This window comes from Protomyctophum parallelum (assembly GCF_964188405.1).
Source record: "Protomyctophum parallelum genome assembly, chromosome: 4".
In the NCBI taxonomy this organism is placed as follows: domain Eukaryota; kingdom Metazoa; phylum Chordata; class Actinopteri; order Myctophiformes; family Myctophidae; genus Protomyctophum; species Protomyctophum parallelum.
Window position 1 is genome coordinate 49092917 of NC_139700.1, and position 24785 is coordinate 49117701.

At 46.0% G+C, this 24785-nt stretch overlaps 1 protein-coding gene across 1 annotated transcript in view; it reads left to right on the top strand.

The window, feature by feature from the left end:
- cecr2 (CECR2 histone acetyl-lysine reader) overlaps positions 1–24785 on the top strand; it is a 104824-nt gene that overhangs the window by 53435 nt on the left and 26604 nt on the right. The window contains exons 5-9 of the mRNA XM_083763388.1: positions 1036–1119; positions 2577–2641; positions 5546–5706; positions 19838–19930; positions 23780–23921. Coding sequence (XP_083619514.1) covers positions 1036–1119; positions 2577–2641; positions 5546–5706; positions 19838–19930; positions 23780–23921 — 545 coding nt within the window. The remainder of the gene's footprint in view (positions 1–1035; positions 1120–2576; positions 2642–5545; positions 5707–19837; positions 19931–23779; positions 23922–24785) is intronic.

Here is a 24785-nt window from a genome sequence, read left to right on the forward strand (position 1 = left end):
CGTTGGCATCCAGGGAGTGTGTGTGCAAAATGTGGCGTCGACCGGGTTAACGGTGCCGGAGATTAGCTGTACACAGACGGACGGAGTGCAAAACATACTCTCTCTCCCCATGCCTCCTTCGGCCTGGTGGAGACACTAAGAAATAACTCTAATATGCTTCAATAAAGTTCTGTAGGTCAAGACGGTGTGGGATTCCAGTATTTCTCCTACTATTCCAGTTCATGTATCCGACGCACCTGTCCCCCGTATAGGTCTACATGAGGACCTTTTTATTCTAACTTCCTCAAAGATTTAGTGGCTCCCCTGTAGTAACTGTGAGGGGTCCCTCAGGGACCACCTCTTGGCTCCCCTGTAGTAACTGTGAGGGGTCCCTCAGGGACCACCTCTTGGCTCCCCTGTGGTAACTGTGAGGGGTCCCTCAGGGACCACCTCTTGGCTCCCCCGTAATGGCTCTGAGGGTCCCGGACCAGTGCATGCTTTTGGTTAGACATACCATTGGTCCATTATCTCAAACCCTCACCCTAAACCTAACCTCCCCCGGGGCAGACACCTAAACCTAACCTCAAACCCTCACCCTAAACCTAACCTCCCCCGGGGCAGACACCTAAACCTAACCTCAAACCCTCACCCTAACCCTAACCTCCCCCGGGGCAGCACACCTAAACCTAACCTCAAACCCTCACCCTAACCCTAACCTCCCCCGGGGCAGCACACCTAAACCTAACCCCAAACCCTCACCCTAACCCTAACCTCCCCCGGGGCAGCACACCTAAACCTAACCCCAAACCCTCACCCTAACCCTAACCTCCCCCGGGGCAGCACACCTAAACCTAACCCCAAACCCTAACCGTCCCCGGGGTAGCACACCTAAACCTAACCTTAATCCGGTCAGACCAATGCTACGTCTAACCAAAGTACGCCTCCCGTCCCGGACCCCCTCTTGGCTCCCCTGTAGTAACTCTGAGGGGTTCCTCAGGGACCCCCCTCTTGAGGACCACCTGTTTTAAAGTCTTCCATCATGTTGTCCTCCTCCAGTGAAAGCCCAGAGGTGAAGCCGCCTGAAAAAAGGAAGCGGGGGAGACCACCAAAGAAGAAGAAATCTGAGGAGATTGAGCTGAGGTATATTTTTACAATCATTACAACAACGCGTCACTCTGGAAGTTTATTTAACCCCAGAATTAGCCCAAAAGTTCACAACACGTTTCAACGTGACTCGTGAGCTTGTAGATCAGCTTTTTTCCGGCGGGGGTTTGGTGTAGACAGGAAAAAAAAATTGGTAAAAAAAAAAAGGTGTGTGACTGGATATCTGAACATGGGTCAACGTTGTTTAGTTTGTGTATGTTCCAGGCACGTGCAGAGAGTGTCCATAAGAGGGCACTTTTGGCCCAAAATAGCAGATCTACAAGTAAAGCTCTCAACGTGTTACGTACGCTATTTTCGGGCCGCAACCTTTATCTACTGGAGATGTGGTGTAAGGACATGGATTTAGAAACAAATTAGTTCAGGAGACTTTGAGAAAAGAAAAAAAAAACAATTCTCCTGAATGCTGCCTTCCGGTATGGCATTTGCATTTCTTTCACCATGTAGTAAATGCTGCATTGGTGGTCTGGAGAGGGCAGTTGTTTTACAGACGGGTTAAAGGACAGTTGTTTTACAGACGGGGTAAAAGGGCAGTTGTTTTACAGACGGGTAAAAGGGCAGTTGTTTTACAGACGGGTTAAAGGGCAGTTGTTTTACAGACGGGTTAAAGGACAGGGGGCCGAAGCCTTGCTTCACACGTTCAGCGAGGATGAACCATAGGCTTTCTTCCAGAGATTTACAGGCGAGACTTGCACAATTAAAATGGTACCACAAACGGATCTCTGTCAAAGTTGCAAGACCCCCATGCTCAAATGCCAGGCACACCTGGCAGGTCGCTCACAGCGACATTGACTACCAACAGAAGCATAATATAATGGGGATTTTGGTGGATCTTTGAGGTTGCGCTACCCACACGTTTAGCTGTGTTGCTCATTCCACGACTGGACGATCCTTACAAGATATAAGTTAATTGTAAAGGTGACTAATCAATGATAACAACAATATAACATACAATGTCAATTGGTAATGGGTAGGAATAATCGACTTTGTTTTGAGGATTTTACAAATGCTCTCAATGTCAACAGATGCTCTCTTCTTTTTATTTTTTATTTTTTTATCTCTTCTTTATATATAATACATTCCAGGTGACTAAAATGTGACTTAAACTAAGTGAAAACTATTCAAGAGACTATGACTAAAACTAAAATAGAAATTTGCTGCCAAATACAACACTGCAATGAACTGCACTGTTCAAGGTTTGAGAAGAAAAACTAAATCCATGAACCTTTTTGTGTTTTGCCAATTCATCTGGTGGCTCACTTGCAATAGCCTCGCGGCCCACCAATGGGCCCCAGCCCACAGGTTGAGAAACACTGTCTTGGAGAGATCGGTGGGGTTTTTTTAGGGACTTTTTGTTTGCAGGCAGACTAATCTAATTCTACTAATGATTGATGTTTATTTTATTATTATAATGTTTGTGTTTGTCTTCCCTTCAGTGAGATGGAATTGGAAAGTGAGGTGAAGAAGGAGAACGGTGTGGAGGATCTGCACTGTGGCGCAGGTGAGACCAATAAACCACTTCATTGATAATATCAACCTTATGAATGACAACCTTATGAATAATATCAACCTTATGAATGACAACCTTATGAATAACAACAACCTTATGAATAACAACCTTATGAATAATATCAACCTTATGAATGACAACCTTATGAATAATATCAACCTTATGAATGACAACCTTATGAATAACAACAACCTTATGAATAACAACCTTATGAATAATATCAACCTTATGAATGACAACCTTATGAATAATATCAACCTTATGAATGACAACCTTATGAATAACAACAACCTTATGAATAACAACCTTATGAATAATATCAACCTTATGAATGACAACCTTATGAATAACAACAACCTTATGAATGACAACCTTATGAACAACAACAACCTTATGAATGACAACCTTATGAATAATAACAACCTTATGAATGACAACCTTATGAATAAAAACAACCTTATGAATAATATCAACCTTATGAATGACAGCCTTATGAATAATATCAACCTTATGAATAACAACCTTATGAATGACAACCTTATGAATATCAACCCTATGAATGACAACCTTATGCATAATATCAACCTTATGAATATCAACCTTATGAATATCAACCTTATGAATAACAACCTTATGAATAACAACAACCTTATGAATAATATCAACCTTATGAATAATATCAACCTTATGAATGACAACCTTATGAATAACAACCTTATGAATATCAACCTTATGAATGACAACCTTATGAATAATATCAACATTATGAATAATATCAACCTTATGAATAATATCAACCTTATGAATGACAACCTTATGAATAATAACAACCTTATGAATGACAACCTTATGAATAACAACCTTATGAATATCAACCTTATGAATAATATCAACCTTATGAATGACAACCTTATGAATAATATCAACCTTATGAATGACAACCTTATGAATAACAACATTATGAATAATATCAACCTTATGAATAAGATCAACCTCATGAATAATATCAACCTCATGAATAACAACCTCATGAATAGCATTATGAACAATAACAACCTCATGAATAACAACATTATGAACAATAACAACCTTATGAATAATAACAACCTCATGAATAACAACCTTATGAACAATAATAACCTTATGAATAATATCAACCTTATGAATAATATCAACCTTATGAATGACAGCCTTATGAATAATATCAACCTTATGAATGACAACCTTATGAATAATATCAACCTTATGAATAATATCAACCTTATGAATGACAACCTTATGAATAACAACCTTATGAATATCAACCTTATGAATGACAACCTTATGAATAACAACCTTATGAATAATATCAACCTTATGAATGACAACCTTATGAATAACAACAACCTTATGAATGACAACCTTATGAACAACAACAACCTTATGAATAATAACAACCTTATGAATGACAACCTTATGAATAAAAACAACCTTATGAATAATATCAACCTTATGAATGACAGCCTTATGAATAATATCAACCTTATGAATAACAACCTTATGAATGACAACCTTATGAATATCAACCCTATGAATGACAACCTTATGCATAATATCAACCTTATGAATATCAACCTTATGAATATCAACCTTATGAATAACAACCTTATGAATAACAACAACCTTATGAATAATATCAACCTTATGAATAATATCAACCTTATGAATGACAACCTTATGAATAACAACCTTATGAATATCAACCTTATGAATGACAACCTTATGAATAATATCAACATTATGAATAATATCAACCTTATGAATAATATCAACCTTATGAATGACAACCTTATGAATAATAACAACCTTATGAATGACAACCTTATGAATAACAACCTTATGAATATCAACCTTATGAATAATATCAACCTTATGAATGACAACCTTATGAATAATATCAACCTTATGAATGACAACCTTATGAATAACAACATTATGAATAATATCAACCTTATGAATAAGATCAACCTCATGAATAATATCAACCTCATGAATAACAACCTCATGAATAGCATTATGAACAATAACAACCTCATGAATAACAACATTATGAACAATAACAACCTTATGAATAATAACAACCTCATGAATAACAACCTTATGAACAATAATAACCTTATGAATAATATCAACCTTATGAATAATATCAACCTTATGAATGACAGCCTTATGAATAATATCAACCTTATGAATGACAACCTTATGAATAATATCAACCTTATGAATAATATCAACCTTATGAATGACAACCTTATGAATAACAACCTTATGAATATCAACCTTATGAATGACAACCTTATGAATAACAACCTTATGAATATCAACCTTATGAATAATATCAACCTTATGAATGACAACCTTATGAATAATATCAACCTTATGAATGACAACCTTATGAATAACAACATTATGAATAATATCAACCTTATGAATAATATCAACCTCATTAATAATATCAACCTCATGAATAACAACCTCATGAATAGCATTATGAACAATAACAACCTCATGAATAACAACATTATGAACAATAACCTTATGAACAATAACAACCTCATGAATAACAACCTTATGAACAATAACAACCTTATGAACAATATCAACCTCATGAATAACAAAAACTTTATGAACAGTATCAACCTTATGAATAACAACCTTATGAACAATAACAACCTTATGAACAGTATCAACCTAAATCATATTAAGTGTTTCCACATTTCCCCATGACTACCACCCCTTCCCTCCATCTTCTTCTAAAGATGAACAGTGTTCAAGTTAAGTACAGTCTCTCTCTCCTCAGAATAAATAATGCTGACATGTGGTTTACTAACCTCTGTCTCTCTCCCCTCCCCCCAGAGCGTGAGCGGGGCGGGTGGTCCCTGGTGTGCGATACGGAGGATGAGTGGTTCCGCCTGGCCGAGAGCATCAAGGACAGGCCGTCGTCCCAAGACCGCCACCTCTACCGAGTCATCAGCCAGAACTTCCTGCCCGAGATCAGCAGCATGATCCAGCACAAGGTCAGAGAGGGCGCCGAGCAGTCCAATCCAATCCACTGTATTCATAAAACTCAGGGTTTACAAAGTGCTGTACAGGAGAAAATAAAAACAAATGCACTAAAGCTACCACACAGAACAACAACAACAGCGAGGATACAAAGTACAAACAGCAGGAGAGGGCACTTTGGGTCAAAATAGCAGATCTACAAGCTCACAGCGCGACGCGTTGTGAGCTTGTAGATCGGCTATTTTCGGGGCGCAACCTTGCACTGGATTAAAAAAAAAAAAAATTAGTTCTGGAGACTTCGAAAAAAAAAGAAAAAAACAATTCTCCTGAACGCTGCCTTCCGGTATATCATGGAAAGGAGAGGAGGGCGACGCGTTGTGAGAGCTTGTAGATCGGCTATTTTCGGGGCGCAAAACCCCAGCACTCTTTATAGCTATAGTGGAGATGTTCAATGCAAAGTGCTGTGTTCAAGTTCAGGAGAGTTCGGGGGGGAAAAAGCAATTCTTCTGACTGCTGCCTTCCAGTATATGGCATGGAAATGAGTGGCATTTGCATTTCTTTCACCGTATAGTGAATGCTGCATTCGTGGTCTGGAAAGGGCAGTTGTTTTGCAGACGGGTAAAAGGGGCAGTTGTTTTACAGACGGGTAAAAGGGCAGGGGCTGAAGCCCCCTTTGATGTCTGTGTGTGCACGTCCTTGGCGTCAAGACTGAGCGGAGCAGTGCAGTCAGCTGGACTGCCGCTGACGTGCAGATAAAGTTCAGCCCTCTGGGCAAAACACTAAGCAAAGAAATTATTGTCTTTTTAGGAAAAGGAAAGGGGGTATTTTCTGTGCCACCCAGCAGAAGGCTGCTCAGATGGCTCAGAGGAGCACATTGGGGGGGGGGTAGCTGTAGCTGTGATTTTTTTTTTTTTTTTGTAAACTAAAGTTTTTTTTAGTAGAAAGTTTGGAAACAGATTGGCTTCAATTTCATAGTGTTTCAGTTGAAGTTGCGTCTATTTCATCAGATGTTTATCCTCTATGCTGAGTGAGTTGTCTCTCCTGATTTGGTTCTGTGGAAGGATTGCAATTGATCCTCACATCTCCTCCGATGAGCAGAACCAACGACGCACACGCGGCCGCTCGTTATTACTAGAGAAAATTGTCATTTTGAGGGTCGGCTCGGCACTTTTTGGCACATTTTGTTGCCCCCCTCATCTTGTTGCCCTATTTGCAGTGCATACTGCGCGTATAGGTAGCGACGGCACTGCGAAAGGATGACACCGGACAATGTCCCAAACCCAACCTCTCCCCTGGACAATGTCCCAAACCCAACCTCTCCCCTGGACAATGTCCCAAACCCAACCTCTCCCCTGGACAATGTCCCAAACCCAACCTATCCCCTGGACAATGTCCCAAACCCAACCTCTCCCCTGGACAATGTCCCAAACCCAACCTCTCCCCTGGACAATGTCCCAAACCCAACCTATCCCCTGGACAATGTCGCAAACCCAACCTCTCCCCTGGACAATGTCCCAAACCCAACCTCTCCCCTGGACAATGTCCCAAACCCAACCTCTCCCCTGGACAATGTCCCAAACCCAACCTCTCCCCTGGACAATGTCCCAAACCCAACCTCTCCCCTGGACAATGTCCCAAACCCAACCTCTCCCCTGGACAATGTCCCAAACCCAACCTCTCCCCTGGACAATGTCGCAAACCCAACCTCTCCCCTGGACAATGTCCCAAACCCAACCTCTCCCCTGGACAATGTCCCAAACCCAACCTCTCCCCTGGACAATGTCCCAAACCCAACCTCTCCCCTGGACAATGTCCCAAACCCAACCTCTCCCCTGGACAATGTCCCAAACCCAACCTATCCCCTGGACAATGTCGCAAACCCAACCTCTCCCCTGGACAATGTCCCAAACCCAACCTCTCCCCTGGACAATGTCCCAAACCCAACCTCTCCCCTGGACAATGTCCCAAACCCAACCTCTCCCCTGGACAATGTCCCAAACCCAACCTCTCCCCTGGACAATGTCCCAAACCCAACCTATCCCCTGGACAATGTCCCAAACCCAACCTCTCCCCTGGACAATGTCCCAAACCCAACCTCTCCCCTGGACAATGTCCCAAACCCAACCTCTCCCCTGGACAATGTCCCAAACCCAACCTCTCCCCTGGACAATGTCGCAAACCCAACCTCTCCCCTGGACAATGTCCCAAACCCAACCTCTCCCCTGGACAATGTCCCAAACCCAACCTCTCCCCTGGACAATGTCCCAAACCCAACCTCTCCCCTGGACATTCTCCACAGCTCATGTGCGAGAGAGCCTTTGGAATGTAGTGCAATGAAATTAGACAAGGGACATCATGGGGGCATAAGTCCTGTTCATATCATGGGCCCTTTTTTTAAGTCTCCATTCAGCTGCTTTCATGTTCTGGCATAGATCACTTTGCTTCGCTTCAGGAGGAGTTTCTGGGGGAAACGGAGGGGATGCATCAAGACCCGGCTAAGCCAGGCCAGCTGCGGGACAGGTGGGAGGGAGTCAGTCTGGGGGGAGAGCCGGTCTGTGCTTGCCCTCCCCTCCCCTCCCCTCCCCTCGGTAATGAAGCCAGCCCCCCTCGGGGCCTTGAACCTGAACCTGAAGCTGTGGTGTGTCACGCTATCTCAGTAGGAACCTGTTCAGCCGTTCCATTCCGCCCGCCCGCCTGTCACCGTGGTTCCCTGAGAAAAATGAGTCTTTGTTGTTTTGCCTCCAGAGTGAGGCGGTGGCTTTGCTGTTAACCCATTTAGGCCTGACGTCGAAATTAAAAAAGAAAAAAGTCTTCTAAATCCTGACAGTTTTCTGAAATACCTGTGTTTCTGTAACGGTGGTGCGTTTGTCCATTTGTTTGTAAACAAATCCCAAATGTTTTTTTAAACAAACACAATTTGGAAACAAACCTGAACTGTTTGTAAACAAACCCAAAATGTATGTAAACAAACCCAACATTTTTGTAAACAACCCAAAATGTATGTAAACAAACCCAACATTTTTGTAAACAACCCAAAATGTATGTAAACAAACCCAACATTTTTGTAAACAACCCAAAATGTATGTAAACAAACCCAACATTTTTGTAAACAAATATCAAGCGTTTGTAAACAAACCCATAAATGTTTGTAAAGGACCCCAAAAATGATATGTATTTGGCCGCCGACCCCCCATTGTTCCAGGAACCCCTCAGAAGCAGAAGGTTTTTCAAAAAATACCAGATCTACAAGCTCATAGCGCGGCACTCGGTGCCGCGCTGAAGGCTTTCTCCACAATATTATGGATGCTGGGGGTTTTAAGTGGTTACATTTTATTTGATTACCCATTATTAGTTATATGAATAGCGTGTCAGATTTATTTTTTCCATGGCCCATAGTTTGGTAGGGCGGCGGTGGTGGGCGGCGGTGGCTCAGCGGTAGAGTGGCCGGATGGTAACCGCAAGGTTGCCAGTTTGAACCCTGTGGGCTCCCCCAGAGTCAGTGTCGAAGTGTCCTTGAGCAAGACACTGAACCCCTAATTGCTCCTGATGTGCTAGTTGGTGCCTTGCATGGTTTCCGCCGCTATCCGTGTATGAATGTGTGAATTGATGCACAATCTCTGTAAAGCGCCTTGGATAAAGGCGCTATATAAATGCACCATTTACCATTTTTACCATTTTAGTTCCTGCTGCTATGATTAGAACATAAGGGGGCAGTGGCTCAGCGGTAGAGTGGCCGGATGGCAACCGCAAGGTTGCCAGTTCGAACCCTGTGGGCTCCCCCAGAGTTAGTGTCGAAGTGTCCTTGAGCAAGACTCTGAACCCCTAATTGCTCCTGATGTGTTGGTTTTGGGCCTTCCACCGCCATCGGTGTATGAATGTGTGTGTGTGAATGGGTGAATGTAATGCACAGTCTATGTAAAGCGCCTTGGATAAAGGCGCTATATAAACGGACCATTTGAATGCACCATTTAACACGACCATGGGGTAACTGGCTGCCTTTGCTCTCCTCCTCCTGTAATAATAATAACCCATTCTGACCGGGCACCCATTTTGGTGTCAGCATCATGTTATGCTTTAGCTATTGAAAAATAGCAGATCTACAAGCTCATATCGCGCCACCGAGTGGCGCGATACGAGCTTGTAGGTCTGCTATTTTTTTTTAAATCTAAGAACGACTGACATTTTTTAGAATCTGATCTCAGGTCAGAATGGGTTCATCAGACCAGTGTGTGTCCAGTGGAAACCTCCTATGAATCTGATATCAGGTCAGAATGGGTTCATCGGACCAGTGTGTGTCCAGTGAAAACCTCGTATGAATCTGATCTCAGGTCAGAATGGGATAATAATAATAGGTGGTACACTTTCCCCTTTGGTCCTATAGAAGAAGCCACTGTGGTGACGTTGCCATAGAAACACCCCTCTCAGCCCCGTGACGTCTTCCCCCACATCGGCACAGATATGAAGGCAGTCGTTGTGGCAGCGTGCTGTCAGCACCAGGGGTCACTCCTTAACCCAGTCTGGGCGGGAACACCTCGTGGTGTTAGCATTATGCTATGCTTTAGCTATTGAAAAAATAGCAGATCTACAAGCTCGTAGCGCGCCACCCGGTGGCGCGCTATGAGCTTGTAGGTCTGCTATTTTTTGAAAAATCGAAGAACGACTGACATAGAAACATAGCTTTTTCAGAAAACTGTCAGGATGTAGAAGACATTTATAGAATCTGATCTCAGGTCAGAATGGGTTAACCCATTCTGGGCGGGAACACCTTGTGGTGTTTTAAAGCATTATGTCATATACTTTAGCTATTGGAAAAAATAGCAGATCTACGAGCTCGTACAAGCTCGTAGCGCAGCACCGAGTGCCGCACTACGAGCTTGTAGATCTGCTATTTTTTTTTAAACAGTGGAAATGTGGCGCAAATCTTTCAGAGCGAATGTTTTTCAAATCTTTGCTTCTGGGGGGGGGGGGGGGGGGGGGTTCCTGGAACAACATATTTTCAGATGGGGGGTCGGTGGCCATGCAATTACATATCATTTTCGGGGGTCCTTGACATGAAATATTGAGCACCACTGACATAGAAACATTTAGCCTTTCAAGAAAACTGTCAGGATCTAGAAGACCTTTTTTATTTTTCATTTCGTCGACCGGTCTAAACGGGTTAATGGTCCGTGGATGAATCTCTGTCAGAGAGAAAGCTTGTATGTCCATTAATTAAACTTTAAATGTTGTTGTTGTGTCAACTGTATAGGCTTCTGACCAAATAATATCCACCGTACTTTATGGACCAGTTGGAGCGCAAGCAGGTCTCTTTCCTTCTTTTTTTCCCCCCTCACAAGTAACATTTTTTGGGGCACATACGAGGTTTCCATCCCGACAGACGGCGGTGGGTGATGTGATGTTGTTGATGGACGGTGTAGCTCCGTTGTAACTACTCCATGTTCAGAGGACGGCCTCCGGGAGGGTCCTCTGGGCACACTTCTCTCTACGCTGCTGCACATTAGTACTGCAGCCTCACACTGTTCTGTGCGTCGGAAGCAACCTTGAAGAGCACTCGAGGGGTTTCTCCTCATGGTTATACCTGACGCAGGGATGCACGTTTTTTTTCTTCCTTTTCTCTCCTGTCTGGTTTATTAGAAGCTGTAGAGCGTAGCGTATACTCCGTATAGCTGTTTGGATTTGGAGGTTAAAGAAATCCCTTCATTTTCCTCCATAGAAACAGCCGGTTCCCAAACCCTTTTTCTGGACCAGGGCCCACTTTAAAATATCAACGTTTTAATGGAGAACATTCAAGGGATGTGTTTACCTCTGACTGACTCCAGTCCATCCATCCATCCATCTTCAACCGCTTATCCGTAGTCGGGTCGCGGGGGCAACATTAGTGTCTTCCTCCTGGGGGGATCCCGAGACGTTCCAAGGCCAGTGAGTCCATGTGTTTCCTCCAACCGCGCCTTGGGGTCTCCTCCCAATGGGCCCTCTGGAGTGAGTGTGGAAATATAGTGGATCTGCTATTTTAGAAAAATCGTGAAAATGTGGGTGCAAATCTTTGAACATATATTCTTTCAGAGCGAACGTTTTTAACTCAAATCTTTGCTTCTGGGGGGGGGGGGGTCCCGGGGGGGGGGGGGGGTCCCTGGAAGATGGGGGCCAATTACATATCTTTTTCGGGGTCTTTGACATGAAAAGGTTTGAAACCACTGATATAGAAACATGGGGTTTTTCAGAAAACTGTCAGGATTTTAGAAGACATTTTGTAGAATCGTTCTCAGGTCTAAATGGGTTAAAAGGTTTGAGAACCACTGGTATTGCGTGGCGTGCGTGCATGGCTGCATGTGTGCGTGTGTGCGTGTGTGTGTGTGTGGCGTGGCATGCGTGCGTGCGTGTGCCCTGGTCCTGTGGAGTGGTTGCCTCCACGTGCGTCCCAGGGTGCTGTCACCAGTGTGTGTGTGTGTGTGCGTGCGTGTGTCCCAGGGTGCTGTCACCAGTGTGTGTGTGCGTGCGTGTGTTCCAGGGTGCTGTCACCAGTGCGTGTGTGTGTGCTTGTGTCCCAGGGTGCTGTCACCAGTGTGTGCGTGCGTGCGTCCCAGGGTGCTGTCACCAGTGTGTGCGTGCGTGCGTCCCAGGGTGCTGTCACCAGTGCGTGTATGCGTGTGTGCGTCCCAGGGTGCTGTCACCAGTGCGTGTGTGCGTCCCAGGGTGCTGTCAGCAGTGTGTGTGTGCGTGTGTGCGTCCCAGGGTGCTGTCACCAGTGTGTGTGTGCGTGCGTGCGTCCCAGGGTGCTGTCACCAGTGCGTGTGTGCGTGCGTGCGTCCCAGGGTGCTGTCACCAGTGAGTGTGTGCGTCCCAGGGTGCTGTCACCAGTGAGTGTGTGCGTCCCAGGGTGCTGTCACCAGTGAGTGTGTGCGTGTGTGCGTCCCAGGGTGCTGTCACCAGTGAGTGTGTGCGTCCCAGGGTGCTGTCACCAGTGAGTGTGTGCGTGTGTGCGTCCCAGGGTGCTGTCACCAGTGAGTGTGTGAGTCCCAGGGTGCTGTCACCAGTGTGTGTGTGCGTGCGTGCGTCCCAGGGTGCTGTCACCAGTGTGTGTGTGCGTGCGTGCGTCCCAGGGTGCTGTCACCAGTGAGTGTGTGCGTGCGTGCGTCCCAGGGTGCTGTCAGCAGTGCGTGTGTGTGTGCGTGCGTCCCAGGGTGCTGTCACCAGTGCGTGTGTGTGTGCGTGCGTCCCAGGGTGCTGTCAGCAGTGCGTGTGTGTGTGCGTGCGTCCCAGGGTGCTGTCACCAGTGAGTGTGTGCGTGCGTGCGTCCCAGGGTGCTGTCAGCAGTGCGTGTGTGCGTGCGTGCGTCCCAGGGTGCTGTCACCAGTGAGTGTGTGCGTGCGTGCGTCCCAGGGTGCTGTCAGCAGTGCGTGTGTGCGTGCGTGCGTCCCAGGGTGCTGTCACCAGTCATTGTCCTGACAGCAGGCAGGTCCTTACCTTGAGGCAGGACGGAGGCCCCTGATTGACGGCCGCGCTGCGCTGCAGGATTCTCTCCCTCGTGCACCCCCGCCTCTTCCAAAGTGTCAAAACCAGAGGCAGTCCGTCTTGTGTGTCTCTCTGTGCGTGCGTGTGTGCGTGTGTGCGTGTGTGTGTGTGTGCGTGCGTGTGCATGTGTGTGTGTACTGTGTGCTTGTGTTACTGTACTTATGAGGACACGAATGTCACCTCCAGTATAGCAGGAGGTGAGAAATAAGACATTGTGAGAGAGGACACATTTCCTGGTCCTCACAAGAGAAATGGTTGTTTGTTTACGGTTTAAATATTAGATATTAGATGTTGGAGTTAAGCCTGATTTGTACTTTATTGCGAGCCGGGGTGTCGCTTGTTGTGAGTTTGTAAATGTGTGATTTCCAGCTGTAGGGTTATAGGGTTAAAAAATTGCACACGCACGCACACAAAACATTAACCGTTTCAGTTCGTACGACGTGTGAGGCCGTCATAAGGATCCCGAAATATTAGTGCCTACGACGTCTGTGGACGTCCTAGCGACGTCCTAGAGACGCGGGGCGAGATAAGAATATTCAGAATTTTTCCTTTTTTTTTTTTTTTTTTTTTGGCATTTTGCTTTTCGCTTTCCATATGCTAACGCTCAGTGCAACTATTAGCTTGTCATTGACTCCCATGTTAGCGCGGTCGGAAAGAATGACTCGTATCTCCTAATCCAGGGCGCTCTCCGTGGTGATGAATGGATCGATATGCTGGCGCTTCATTTCTGCTCCTCATCCGTCTCTCTCCCGCAAAATATGAACGCTTTTTGGAGCGTAAAACAATAGATTAAGATGATCGGGGAAGTGAGGTCACTTAGTAAAGTCAACTTTTTTAGGAAAGTGTTTCCGGTTCATGGCTTTCAGAGTAAAAGCGATCAGACAACAGACAACCCCGGAGCTTCTATTTTGATGCACTTCCGGGACACACGCATGTGTTAATAGTATATGTTAATGTCCTCACATGTATACTAATAGAAGTGTGTGTGTGTGTGTGTGTGTGTGTGTGTGTGTGTGTGTGTGTGTGTGTGTGTGTGTGTGTGTGTGTGTGTGTGTGTGTGTGTGTGTGTGTGTGTGTGTGTGTGTGTGTGTGTGTGTGTGTGTGTGTGTGTGTGTGTGTGTGTGTGTGTGTGTGTGTGTGTGTGTGTGTGTGTGTGTGTGTGTGTGTGTGTGTGTGTGTGGTGGGTGTTTAAATGTCAGTGGGTCATGATGTAGGAAGGAGCATTGAAGCCCCAGGATGCACTTTACAGTGAGACTAGCCAGAGATGGGGGGGGGGTATGATTGAGAGGTGTAGAATATGGTACAGTCGCTCTGACAGTGCATTAACCGCTCTTCTGTCTTTCTCTCACCGTCACTCTCTGTCTCTCTCTGTATCTCTCTCTCTCTCTCTCTCTCTCTCTCTCTCTCTCTCTCTGTCTGTCTCTGTCTGTATCTCTCTCTCTGTATCTCTCTCACTCTCTCTTTGGCCACTCAGAATAGCCAAATGGCATTGATCACGCCTCCAGGTCTTTAGTTTACTCAAGTTAGGGAATAAGACCTGGTACTTAAGACATGCAAAATACAGCCCAGTGTCTCTTGAATGGTTTTCATTTAGTCTTAGTCACATTTTAGTCACCTGGACCTGGTCTTAGTGTTCGTCTAGTTTTAGTCGACTAAATACCATAAGATTTTAGTCGACTAAATCTACAGTTTATTTCGTCGACTAAAGTATTTGTGGACCTTGATCCCGTCGTAATGACTGTTTTTACACTTGCTGAAAATAGCCGACCTACAAGCTCACAACGCGTCGCAGCGCGACACGTTGTGAGCTATTTTCAGCATGCAACCAAGTGTAAAATGACTTGTACTGGATCTCTTGTCCACTAGTCCCTTCCTAACATTTTAGTCTTGTTTTTTTTGTTGACGAAATTGTCAGTATATTTAGAGGTTTTCATTTCGTTTTCGTCAGTGAAAAAAGGTAGTCGACGAACATTTTTCGTCATCGTTTTAGTCGACGAAATCAACACTGTGGTCAGCAGAGCGAGGGAGGGAGGGAGGGAGGGGGGGAGGGAGGGAGGGAGGGGGGGAGGGAGGGAGGGAGGGCTGGGGTTGGAGGTAGAGTGAAAAGGAGGGAGGGTCGTTCGGGGGATGGGATGGGAGAGCCTCATCATTCCTTCCACCACACTGATCTTCTGGCACAGGGCTCCCCGGGGTCTGCTCACATTTTAAAGGCCATCCTCATTCTCTGGAATGCTGCGATGTAAAGGTTGGTGTACTGTGGGGAACGTGCACCGTGTATATGAATGTTACGGTATACTGTATGTTGTATAACTATATAGTCCTAGTCTAGCCCATTCTGACCTGAGATCAGATTCATACGAGGTTTCCACTGGACACACACTGGTCTGATGAACCCATTCTGACCTGAGATCAGATTCTAAAAATGTCAGTCGTTCTTCGATTTTTCAAAAATAGCAGACCTACAGTACAAGCTTGTAGCGCGCCACTCGGTGGCGCGCTATGAGCTTGTAGATCTGCTATTTTTCAATAGCTAAAGCATAACATGATGCTAACACCAAAATGGGTTCCCGTTCAGAATGGGCTAGTCATCATGCTTGTCAGAATCAGCGGCATAACTAGAAGTCGGTAGTGCTGTCGCCTCGCAGCTATAAGGTCCAGGGTTCGTTTCCCACTGGGGACACTGTGGGCGCTGGCGGCGTGTTTCCTCCTCCGCGTCATCAGTGCCCATACCCGAAGGCGGGGGTTGGCGAAAGGGCCTTTCTGTGTGGAGTGTGCATGTTCTCCCCGTGTCCCCTATAGGGTAGGTACCCTCACACAAAAACATGCAGTAATCCTGGTCTCTAAAACTACCTCCCCCTGGCCAGCCGGGGCGCCTGATGGAGGGGAAAGGAACTGGTCGGAATAACGTGTTCATTCCACGCGCTACGTCCGGCCGGGGAAACTCCCCCCTGTCAGGTGAAAAGAAGCAGCTTGGACTCCTCATGCATGGAAGGAAGCATGAGGTCAGTCCACTGCCCCCCCCAGGTTGGCAGAGGAAGTGTAGTGCCCATGATTACATTAGATAATTGACACTGGGTGAAAAAAATGGTTTGCAAAATCGTGGGATAAAAAAATAAGTCAGCATGCTGGTCAGCTGTGTAACTAGTGGTCAGTATAGGAGCCCATGCAGGCTGGTCAGCTGTGTAACTAGTGGTCAGTATAGGCCCCCATGCAGGCTGGTCAGCGCAGGCCGCCATTGGTTAAAGCCTGGTTCCAGACAAAATCTGGTTGGCTCGTCAACACTTCGTCCGTGAAGTCCTCCTCCCACATCTATCATTTATACATTATGGATCAATAGTGTGGACTTAGACAGTGTTTCGTCTGTGGCATTCAGGGCCAGACTTAATCTGCCTGGTGGGCCGATATGCATTGAGAGGGGCCAGTCTTAATCTGCCTGGTGGGGCGATATGCATTGAGAGGGGCCAGTCTTAATCTGCCTGGTGGGCCGATATGCATTGCAAAGGTAGATGATGGCTGGTTTATGCGAGGCTATAGGACTGTACAGTAGTTGTGAACGTACTTGTCGTGATTGTGAACTGAGTAAAGTCTGCGTACAGAGGCTGTCCTTTTAATACTCTATGGTCAGGACCACCGAGGGGTCAGGGGTCAGGACCACCGAGGGGTCTCCAGGTAATTAGCTTAATATGCATCATTGTTTTCTCACTCGACAGTAAAGAAACCAACATACAACAAACGTGTATACAGGGTATCTGCACATTTCTAAAGTTATTGAATGACTATTTAAGACCTTTTTTAATACCACATTGTCAAATATTAAGTGCTTACAATTGAGCTGCCACCCCTGTGCAATGAGCTTTGCATCCAGTTGCATCAGAGCGTGTGTGTGTGTGTGTGTGTGTGTGTGTGTGTGTGTGTGTGTGTGTGTGTGTGTGTGTGTGTGTGTGTGTGTGTGTGTGTGTGTGTGTGTGTGTGTGTGTGTGTGTGTGTGTGTGTGCAGGAATATATTCATGTTCCTGGAACAACATATTTTCAGATGGGGGGTCGGCGGCAAATTACATCTAGTTTTTGGGGTCCTTGACATCCACTGACATAGAAACATGGGTATTTCATCCACTGACATAGAAACATGGGTATTTCATCCACTGACATAGAAACATGGGTATTTCATCCACTGACATAGAAACATGGGTATTTCATCCACTGACATAGAAACATGGGTATTTCATCCACTGACATAGAAACATGGGTATTTCATCCACTGACATAGAAACATGGGTATTTCATCCACTGACATAGAAACATGGGTATTTCATCCACTGACATAGAAACATGGGTATTTCATCCACTGACATAGAAACATGGGTATTTCATCCACTGACATAGAAACATGGGTATTTCATCCACTGACATAGAAACATGGGTATTTCATCCACTGACATAGAAACATGGGTATTTCATCCACTGACATAGAAACATGGGTATTTCATCCACTGACATAGAAACATGGGTATTTCATCCACTGACATAGAAACATGGGTATTTCATCCACTGACATAGAAACATGGGTATTTCATCCACTGACATAGAAACATGGGTATTTCATCCACTGACATAGAAACATGGGTATTTCATCCACTGACATAGAAACATGGGTATTTCATCCACTGACATAGAAACATGGGTATTTCATCCACTGACATAGAAACATGGGTATTTCATCCACTGACATAGAAACATGGGTATTTCATCCACTGACATAGAAACATGGGTATTTCATCCACTGACATAGAAACATGGGTATTTCATCCACTGACATAGAAACATGGGTATTTCATCCACTGACATAGAAACATGGGTATTTCATCCACTGACATAGAAACATGGGTATTTCATCCACTGACATAGAAACATGGGTATTTCATCCACTGACATAGAAACATGGGTATTTCATCCACTGACATAGAAACATGGGTATTTCATCCACTGACATAGAAACATGGGTATTTCATCCACTGACATAGAAACATGGGTATTTCATCCACTGACATAGAAACATGGGTATTTCATCCACTGACATAGAAACATGGGTATTTCATCCACTGACATAGAAACATGGGTATTTCATCCACTGACATAGAAACATGGGTATTTCATCCACTGACATAGAAACATGGGTATTTCATCCACTGGTATTTCCGAAAACTGTCATGATTTAAAATGTCAACGTCAGGGTAATTTAACATGTGAGTACTTAGTGAGTAGTTGGGGCGTCTGTGGCTCAGGAGGTAGAGCAGGTCGTCCAATGATCCCTGGGTCGGCGGTTCGAATCCCGGCTCCTCCTCCTGTCCACATGTGGAAGTGTCCTTGAGCAAGACACTGAACTCTGCCTCCAATGAGTCGGTCGGTGTGAGCTCGCCACCGTCGGTGTGTGAATGTGTGAATTGAGGACGCTGGCGTCGACTGTTCACCTCTTCACCTCCCAATGTATGAATGAATGAACCTTCACCTCCCAATGTATGAATGAATGAACCATTGTAAAGCGCTTTGAGCACTTGGAAAAGCGCTATAAAATTGCAATTCATTATTATGAAAGTGCTGCAATTCCACATTTCACCAGTAGGAAACAGAGGGTTAGGGTTAGGTCCTTAAGGCTGACCAAACCAAACCACTGACCGTGGTAAACCTTTCCTCCCTGCAGGAGAAGGAGCAGAGACAGAGGGTTAGGGTTAGGGTTAGGTCCTTAAGGCTGACCAAAGCACTGACCGTGGTAAACCTTTCCTCCCTGCAGGAGAAGGAGCATAAACAGAGGGTTAGGGTTAGGGTTAGGTCCTTAAGGCTGACCAAAGCAAAGCACTGACCGTGGTAAACCTTTCCTCCCTGCAGGAGAAGGAGCAGAAACAGAGGGTTAGGGTTAGGGTTAGGTCCTTAAGGCTGACCAAACCATAGCACTGACCGTGGTAAACCTTTCCTCCCTGCAGGAGAAGGAGCAGAAACAGAGGGTTAGGGTTAGGGTTAGGTCCTTAAGGCTGACCAAACCAAACCACTGACCGTGGTAAACCTTTCCTCCCTGCAGGAGAAGGAGCAGAAACAGAGGGTTAGGGTTAGGGTTAGGTCCTTAAGGCTGACCAAACCATAGCACTGACCGTGGTAAACCTTTCCTGCCTGCAGGAGAAGGAGCATAAACAGAGGGTTAGGGTTAGGGTTAGGTCCTTAAGGCTGACCAAACCAAACCACTGACCGTGGTAAACCTTTCCTCCCTGCAGGAGAAGGAGCAGAGACAGAGGGTTAGGGTTAGGGTTAGGTCCTTAAGGCTGACCAAAGCACTGACCGTGGTAAACCTTTCCTCCCTGCAGGAGAAGGAGCAGAGACAGAGGGTTAGGGTTAGGGTTAGGTCCTTAAGGCTGACCAAACCATAGCACTGACCGTGGTAAACCTTTCCTCCCTGCAGGAGAAGGAGCAGAAACAGAGGGTTAGGGGTTAGGTCCTTAAGGCTGACCAAACCATATCACTGACCGTGGTAAACCTTTCCTCCCTGCAGGAGAAGGAGCAGAAACAGAGGGTTAGGGTTAGGGTTAGGTCCTTAAGGCTGACCAAACCAAACCACTGACCGTGGTAAACCTTTCCTCCCTGCAGGAGAAGGAGCAGAAACAGAGGCTGTTGGAGCCGGCCATGGCGTTCAGGACCTCCCAGTGGCTCTCTGAGAAACACCTCAACCAGGACGAGGAGGTGAGTGTCTGTTGTTTTTAACACCTCAACCAGGACGAGGAGGTGAGTGTCTGTTGTTTTTAACACCTCAACCAGGACGAGGAGGTGAGTGCATGTGTCTGTTGTTTTTAACACCTCAACCAGGACGAGGAGGTGAGTGCATGTGTCTGTTGTTTTTAACACCTCAACCAGGACGAGGAGGTGAGTGCATGTGTCTGTTGTTTTTAACACCTCAACCAGGACGAGGAGGTGAGTGCATGTGTCTGTTGTTTTTAACACCTCAACCAGGACGAGGAGGTGAGTGCATGTGTCTGTTGTTTTTAACACCTCAACCAGGACGAGGAGGTGAGTGCATGTGTCTGTTGTTTTTAACACCTCAACCAGGACGAGGAGGTGAGTGCATGTGTCTGTTGTTTTTAACACCTCAACCAGGACGAGGAGGTGAGTGCATGTGTCTGTTGTTTTTAACACCTCAACCAGGACGAGGAGGTGAGTGCATGTGTCTGTTGTTTTTAACACCTCAACCAGGACGAGGAGGTGAGTGCATGTGTCTGTTGTTTTTAACACCTCAACCAGGACGAGGAGGTGAGTGCATGTGTCTGTTGTTTTTAACACCTCAACCAGGACGAGGAGGTGAGTGCATGTGTCTGTTGTTTTTAACACCTCAACCAGGACGAGGAGGTGAGTGCATGTGTCTGTTGTTTTTAACACCTCAACCAGGACGAGGAGGTGAGTGCATGTGTCTGTTGTTTTTAACACCTCAACCAGGACGAGGAGGTGAGTGCATGTGTCTGTTGTTTTTAACACCTCAACCAGGACGAGGAGGTGAGTGCATGTGTCTGTTGTTTTTAACACCTCAACCAGGACGAGGAGGTGAGTGCATGTGTCTGTTGTTTTTAACACCTCAACCAGGACGAGGAGGTGAGTGCATGTGTCTGTTGTTTTTAACACCTCAACCAGGACGAGGAGGTGAGTGCATGTGTCTGTTGTTTTTAACACCTCAACCAGGACGAGGAGGTGAGTGCATGTGTCTGTTGTTTTTAACACCTCAACCAGGACGAGGAGGTGAGTGCATGTGTCTGTTGTTTTTAACACCTCAACCAGGACGAGGAGGTGAGTGCATGTGTCTGTTGTTTTTAACACCTCAACCAGGACGAGGAGGTGAGTGCATGTGTCTGTTGTTTTTAACACCTCAACCAGGACGAGGAGGTGAGTGCATGTGTCTGTTGTTTTTAACACCTCAACCAGGACGAGGAGGTGAGTGCATGTGTCTGTTGTTTTTAACACCTCAACCAGGACGAGGAGGTGAGTGCATGTGTCTGTTGTTTTTAACACCTCAACCAGGACGAGGAGGTGAGTGCATGTGTCTGTTGTTTTTAACACCTCAACCAGGACGAGGAGGTGAGTGTCTGTTGTTTTTAACACCTCAACCAGGACGAGGAGGTGAGTGTCTGTTGTTTTTAACACCTCAACCAGGACGAGGAGGTGAGTGCATGTGTCTGTTGTTTTAACACCTCAACCAGGACGAGGAGGTGAGTGCATGTGTCTGTTGTTTTTAACACCTCAACCAGGACGAGGAGGTGAGTGCATGTGTCTGTTGTTTTTAACACCTCAACCAGGACGAGGAGGTGAGTGCATGTGTCTGTTGTTTTTAACACCTCAACCAGGACGAGGAGGTGAGTGCATGTGTCTGTTGTTTTTAACACCTCAACCAGGACGAGGAGGTGAGTGCATGTGTCTGTTGTTTTTAACACCTCAACCAGGACGAGGAGGTGAGTGCATGTGTCTGTTGTTTTTAACACCTCAACCAGGACGAGGAGGTGAGTGCATGTGTCTGTTGTTTTTAACACCTCAACCAGGACGAGGAGGTGAGTGCATGTGTCTGTTGTTTTTAACACCTCAACCAGGACGAGGAGGTGAGTGCATGTGTCTGTTGTTTTTAACACCTCAACCAGGACGAGGAGGTGAGTGCATGTGTCTGTTGTTTTTAACACCTCAACCAGGACGAGGAGGTGAGTGCATGTGTCTGTTGTTTTTAACACCTCAACCAGGACGAGGAGGTGAGTGCATGTGTCTGTTGTTTTTAACACCTCAACCAGGACGAGGAGGTGAGTGCATGTGTCTGTTGTTTTTAACACCTCAACCAGGACGAGGAGGTGAGTGCATGTGTCTGTTGTTTTTAACACCTCAACCAGGACGAGGAGGTGAGTGCATGTGTCTGTTGTTTTTAACACCTCAACCAGGACGAGGAGGTGAGTGCATGTGTCTGTTGTTTTTAACACCTCAACCAGGACGAGGAGGTGAGTGCATGTGTCTGTTGTTTTTAACACCTCAACCAGGACGAGGAGGTGAGTGCATGTGTCTGTTGTTTTTAACACCTCAACCAGGACGAGGAGGTGAGTGCATGTGTCTGTTGTTTTTAACACCTCAACCAGGACGAGGAGGTGAGTGCATGTGTCTGTTGTTTTTAACACCTCAACCAGGACGAGGAGGTGAGTGCATGTGTCTGTTGTTTTTAACACTCAACCAGGACGAGGAGGTGAGTGCATGTGTCTGTTGTTTTTAACACCTCAACCAGGACGAGGAGGTGAGTGCATGTGTCTGTTGTTTTTAACACCTCAACCAGGACGAGGAGGTGAGTGCATGTGTCTGTTGTTTTTAACACCTCAACCAGGACGAGGAGGTGAGTGCATGTGTCTGTTGTTTTTAACACCTCAACCAGGACGAGGAGGTGAGTGCATGTGTCTGTTGTTTTTAACACCTCAACCAGGACGAGGAGGTGAGTGCATGTGTCTGTTGTTTTTAACACCTCAACCAGGACGAGGAGGTGAGTGTCTGTTGTTTCAGTTTTAGTCGTAGTCTCTTGAATAGATTTCATTTAGTTTCACACACACACACACACACACACACACACACACACACACACACACACACACACACACACACACACACACACACACACACACACACACACACACACACACACACACAGCAAAATATCAACATTTATTGGTTCAGTGCTTAACAAAATATCAGCCTTGGTTGGTAGAACATGAGCAGTGGCTCATGAGGTCGTCAGTGTTGTTTTTGACGAGTAAAACTAAGACGAGAAATGTTCGTCGACTACCTTTTACCAACTGACAAATTAAATGGAAACTAAATGAAAACTAAGCCATGGTGGCTAAAACTAAGACTAAATATACTGACAATTTCATCAACAAATAAAAACTAGACTAAAATGTTAGGAAGGGACTAGTGGACAAGAGATCCAGTATAAGTAATTTTACACTTGGTTGCATGCTGAAAATAGCCGATCTACAAGCTCACAACGCGTCGCGCTGCGACGCGTTGTGAGCTTGTAGATCTGCTATTTCAGCAAGTGTAAAAACTGTCCTGTGATACTATAGGCTGACTTCGTAATTGTCGTAAGGTTGTTTTCGGTCCATAAAAAACTCTGGTTAGGATTAGATTTAGAGGTTTGGTTCAGGGGTTATGGTTGGAGTCTCCGGTATGGCTCCTTATAGAGGTTTGCTGATGTTGTGCCACAGAAATGGCAGATCTACAAGCCCACAACCATGTGAGCACTCTGACTTTCAATTGCACATACATTTTGTTTAGAATTATTTTGCTTTATGCAATGTAAACGTATGTTTTCTCATGCCAATCAAGCCAATTGAATTGAGCTACTTTTGGCTTTAAGGTTGTGGCTAAAAATCTCATTCATAGAAATTGCTGTCTAAAATGTTGATGTCCGCACAAGTATAGTAATACAAATGTGTGTGTGTGTGTGTGTGTGTGTGTGTGTGTGTGTGTGTGTGTGTGTGTGTGTGTGTGTGTGTGTGTGTGTGTGTGTGTGTGTGTGTGACGCAGAAGGCCATGGCGGAGGTGGAGAAGAAGAAGGACGAGGATCTGGACCGACAGTTTCTGCTGGCCGAGCAGCGACAAGAGGAAGAGCGCCTCCTACAGGAGGACAGGGAGAATGAGGAGATGGAGAGGGTGAAGGCTGTGGAGGGTGAGAGACACTGAGACACAGAGAGAGAGAGATAGTGAAGGCTGTGGAGGGTGAGAGACACTGAGACACAGAGAGAGAGAGAGAGAGAGAGAGAGAGAGAGGAGATGGAGGGTGAGAGACACTGAGACACACAGAGAGAGAGAGAGAGAGAGAGAGAGAGTCAAGGCTGTGGAGGGTGAGAGACACTGAGACACAGAGAGAGAGAGAGAGAGAGTCAAGGCTGTGGAGGGTGAGAGACACTGAGACACAGAGAGAGAGAGTGGAGATGGAGGAGAGTCGAGGGTGAGAGACACTGAGACACACAGAGAGAGAGAGAGAGAGAGAGAGAGAGTCAAGGCTGTGGAGGGTGAGAGACACTGAGACACAGAGAGAGAGAGATAGTCAAGGCTGTGGAGGGTGAGAGACACTGAGACACAGAGAGAGAGAGTGGAGATGGAGAGAGTCGAGAGAGAGAGAGAGAGAGAGAGTCAAGGCTGTGGAGGGTGAGAGACACTGAGACAGAGAGAGAGAGGAGATGGAGGGTGAGAGAGAGAGAGAGAGAGAGAGAGAGAGAGAGAGAGAGAGAGAGAGAGAGGAGATGGAGGGTGAGAGACACTGAGACACAGAGAGAGAGAGGAGATGGAGAGAGGATCAAAGCTGTGGAGAGGGGGAGAGAGAGAGAGACATACGGACGATGGAGAGGTTCAAGGCTGTGTGGTGTGAGAGAGAGAGAGAGAGAGAGAGAGAGAGAGACAGGCAGAGAGAGAGAGAGAGAGAGAGAGAGAGAGACAGGCAGAGAGAGAGAGAGAGACAGGCAGAGAGAGAGAGAGAGAGAGAGAGAGAGAGAGACAGGCAGAGAGAGAGAGAGAGAGACAGGCAGAGAGA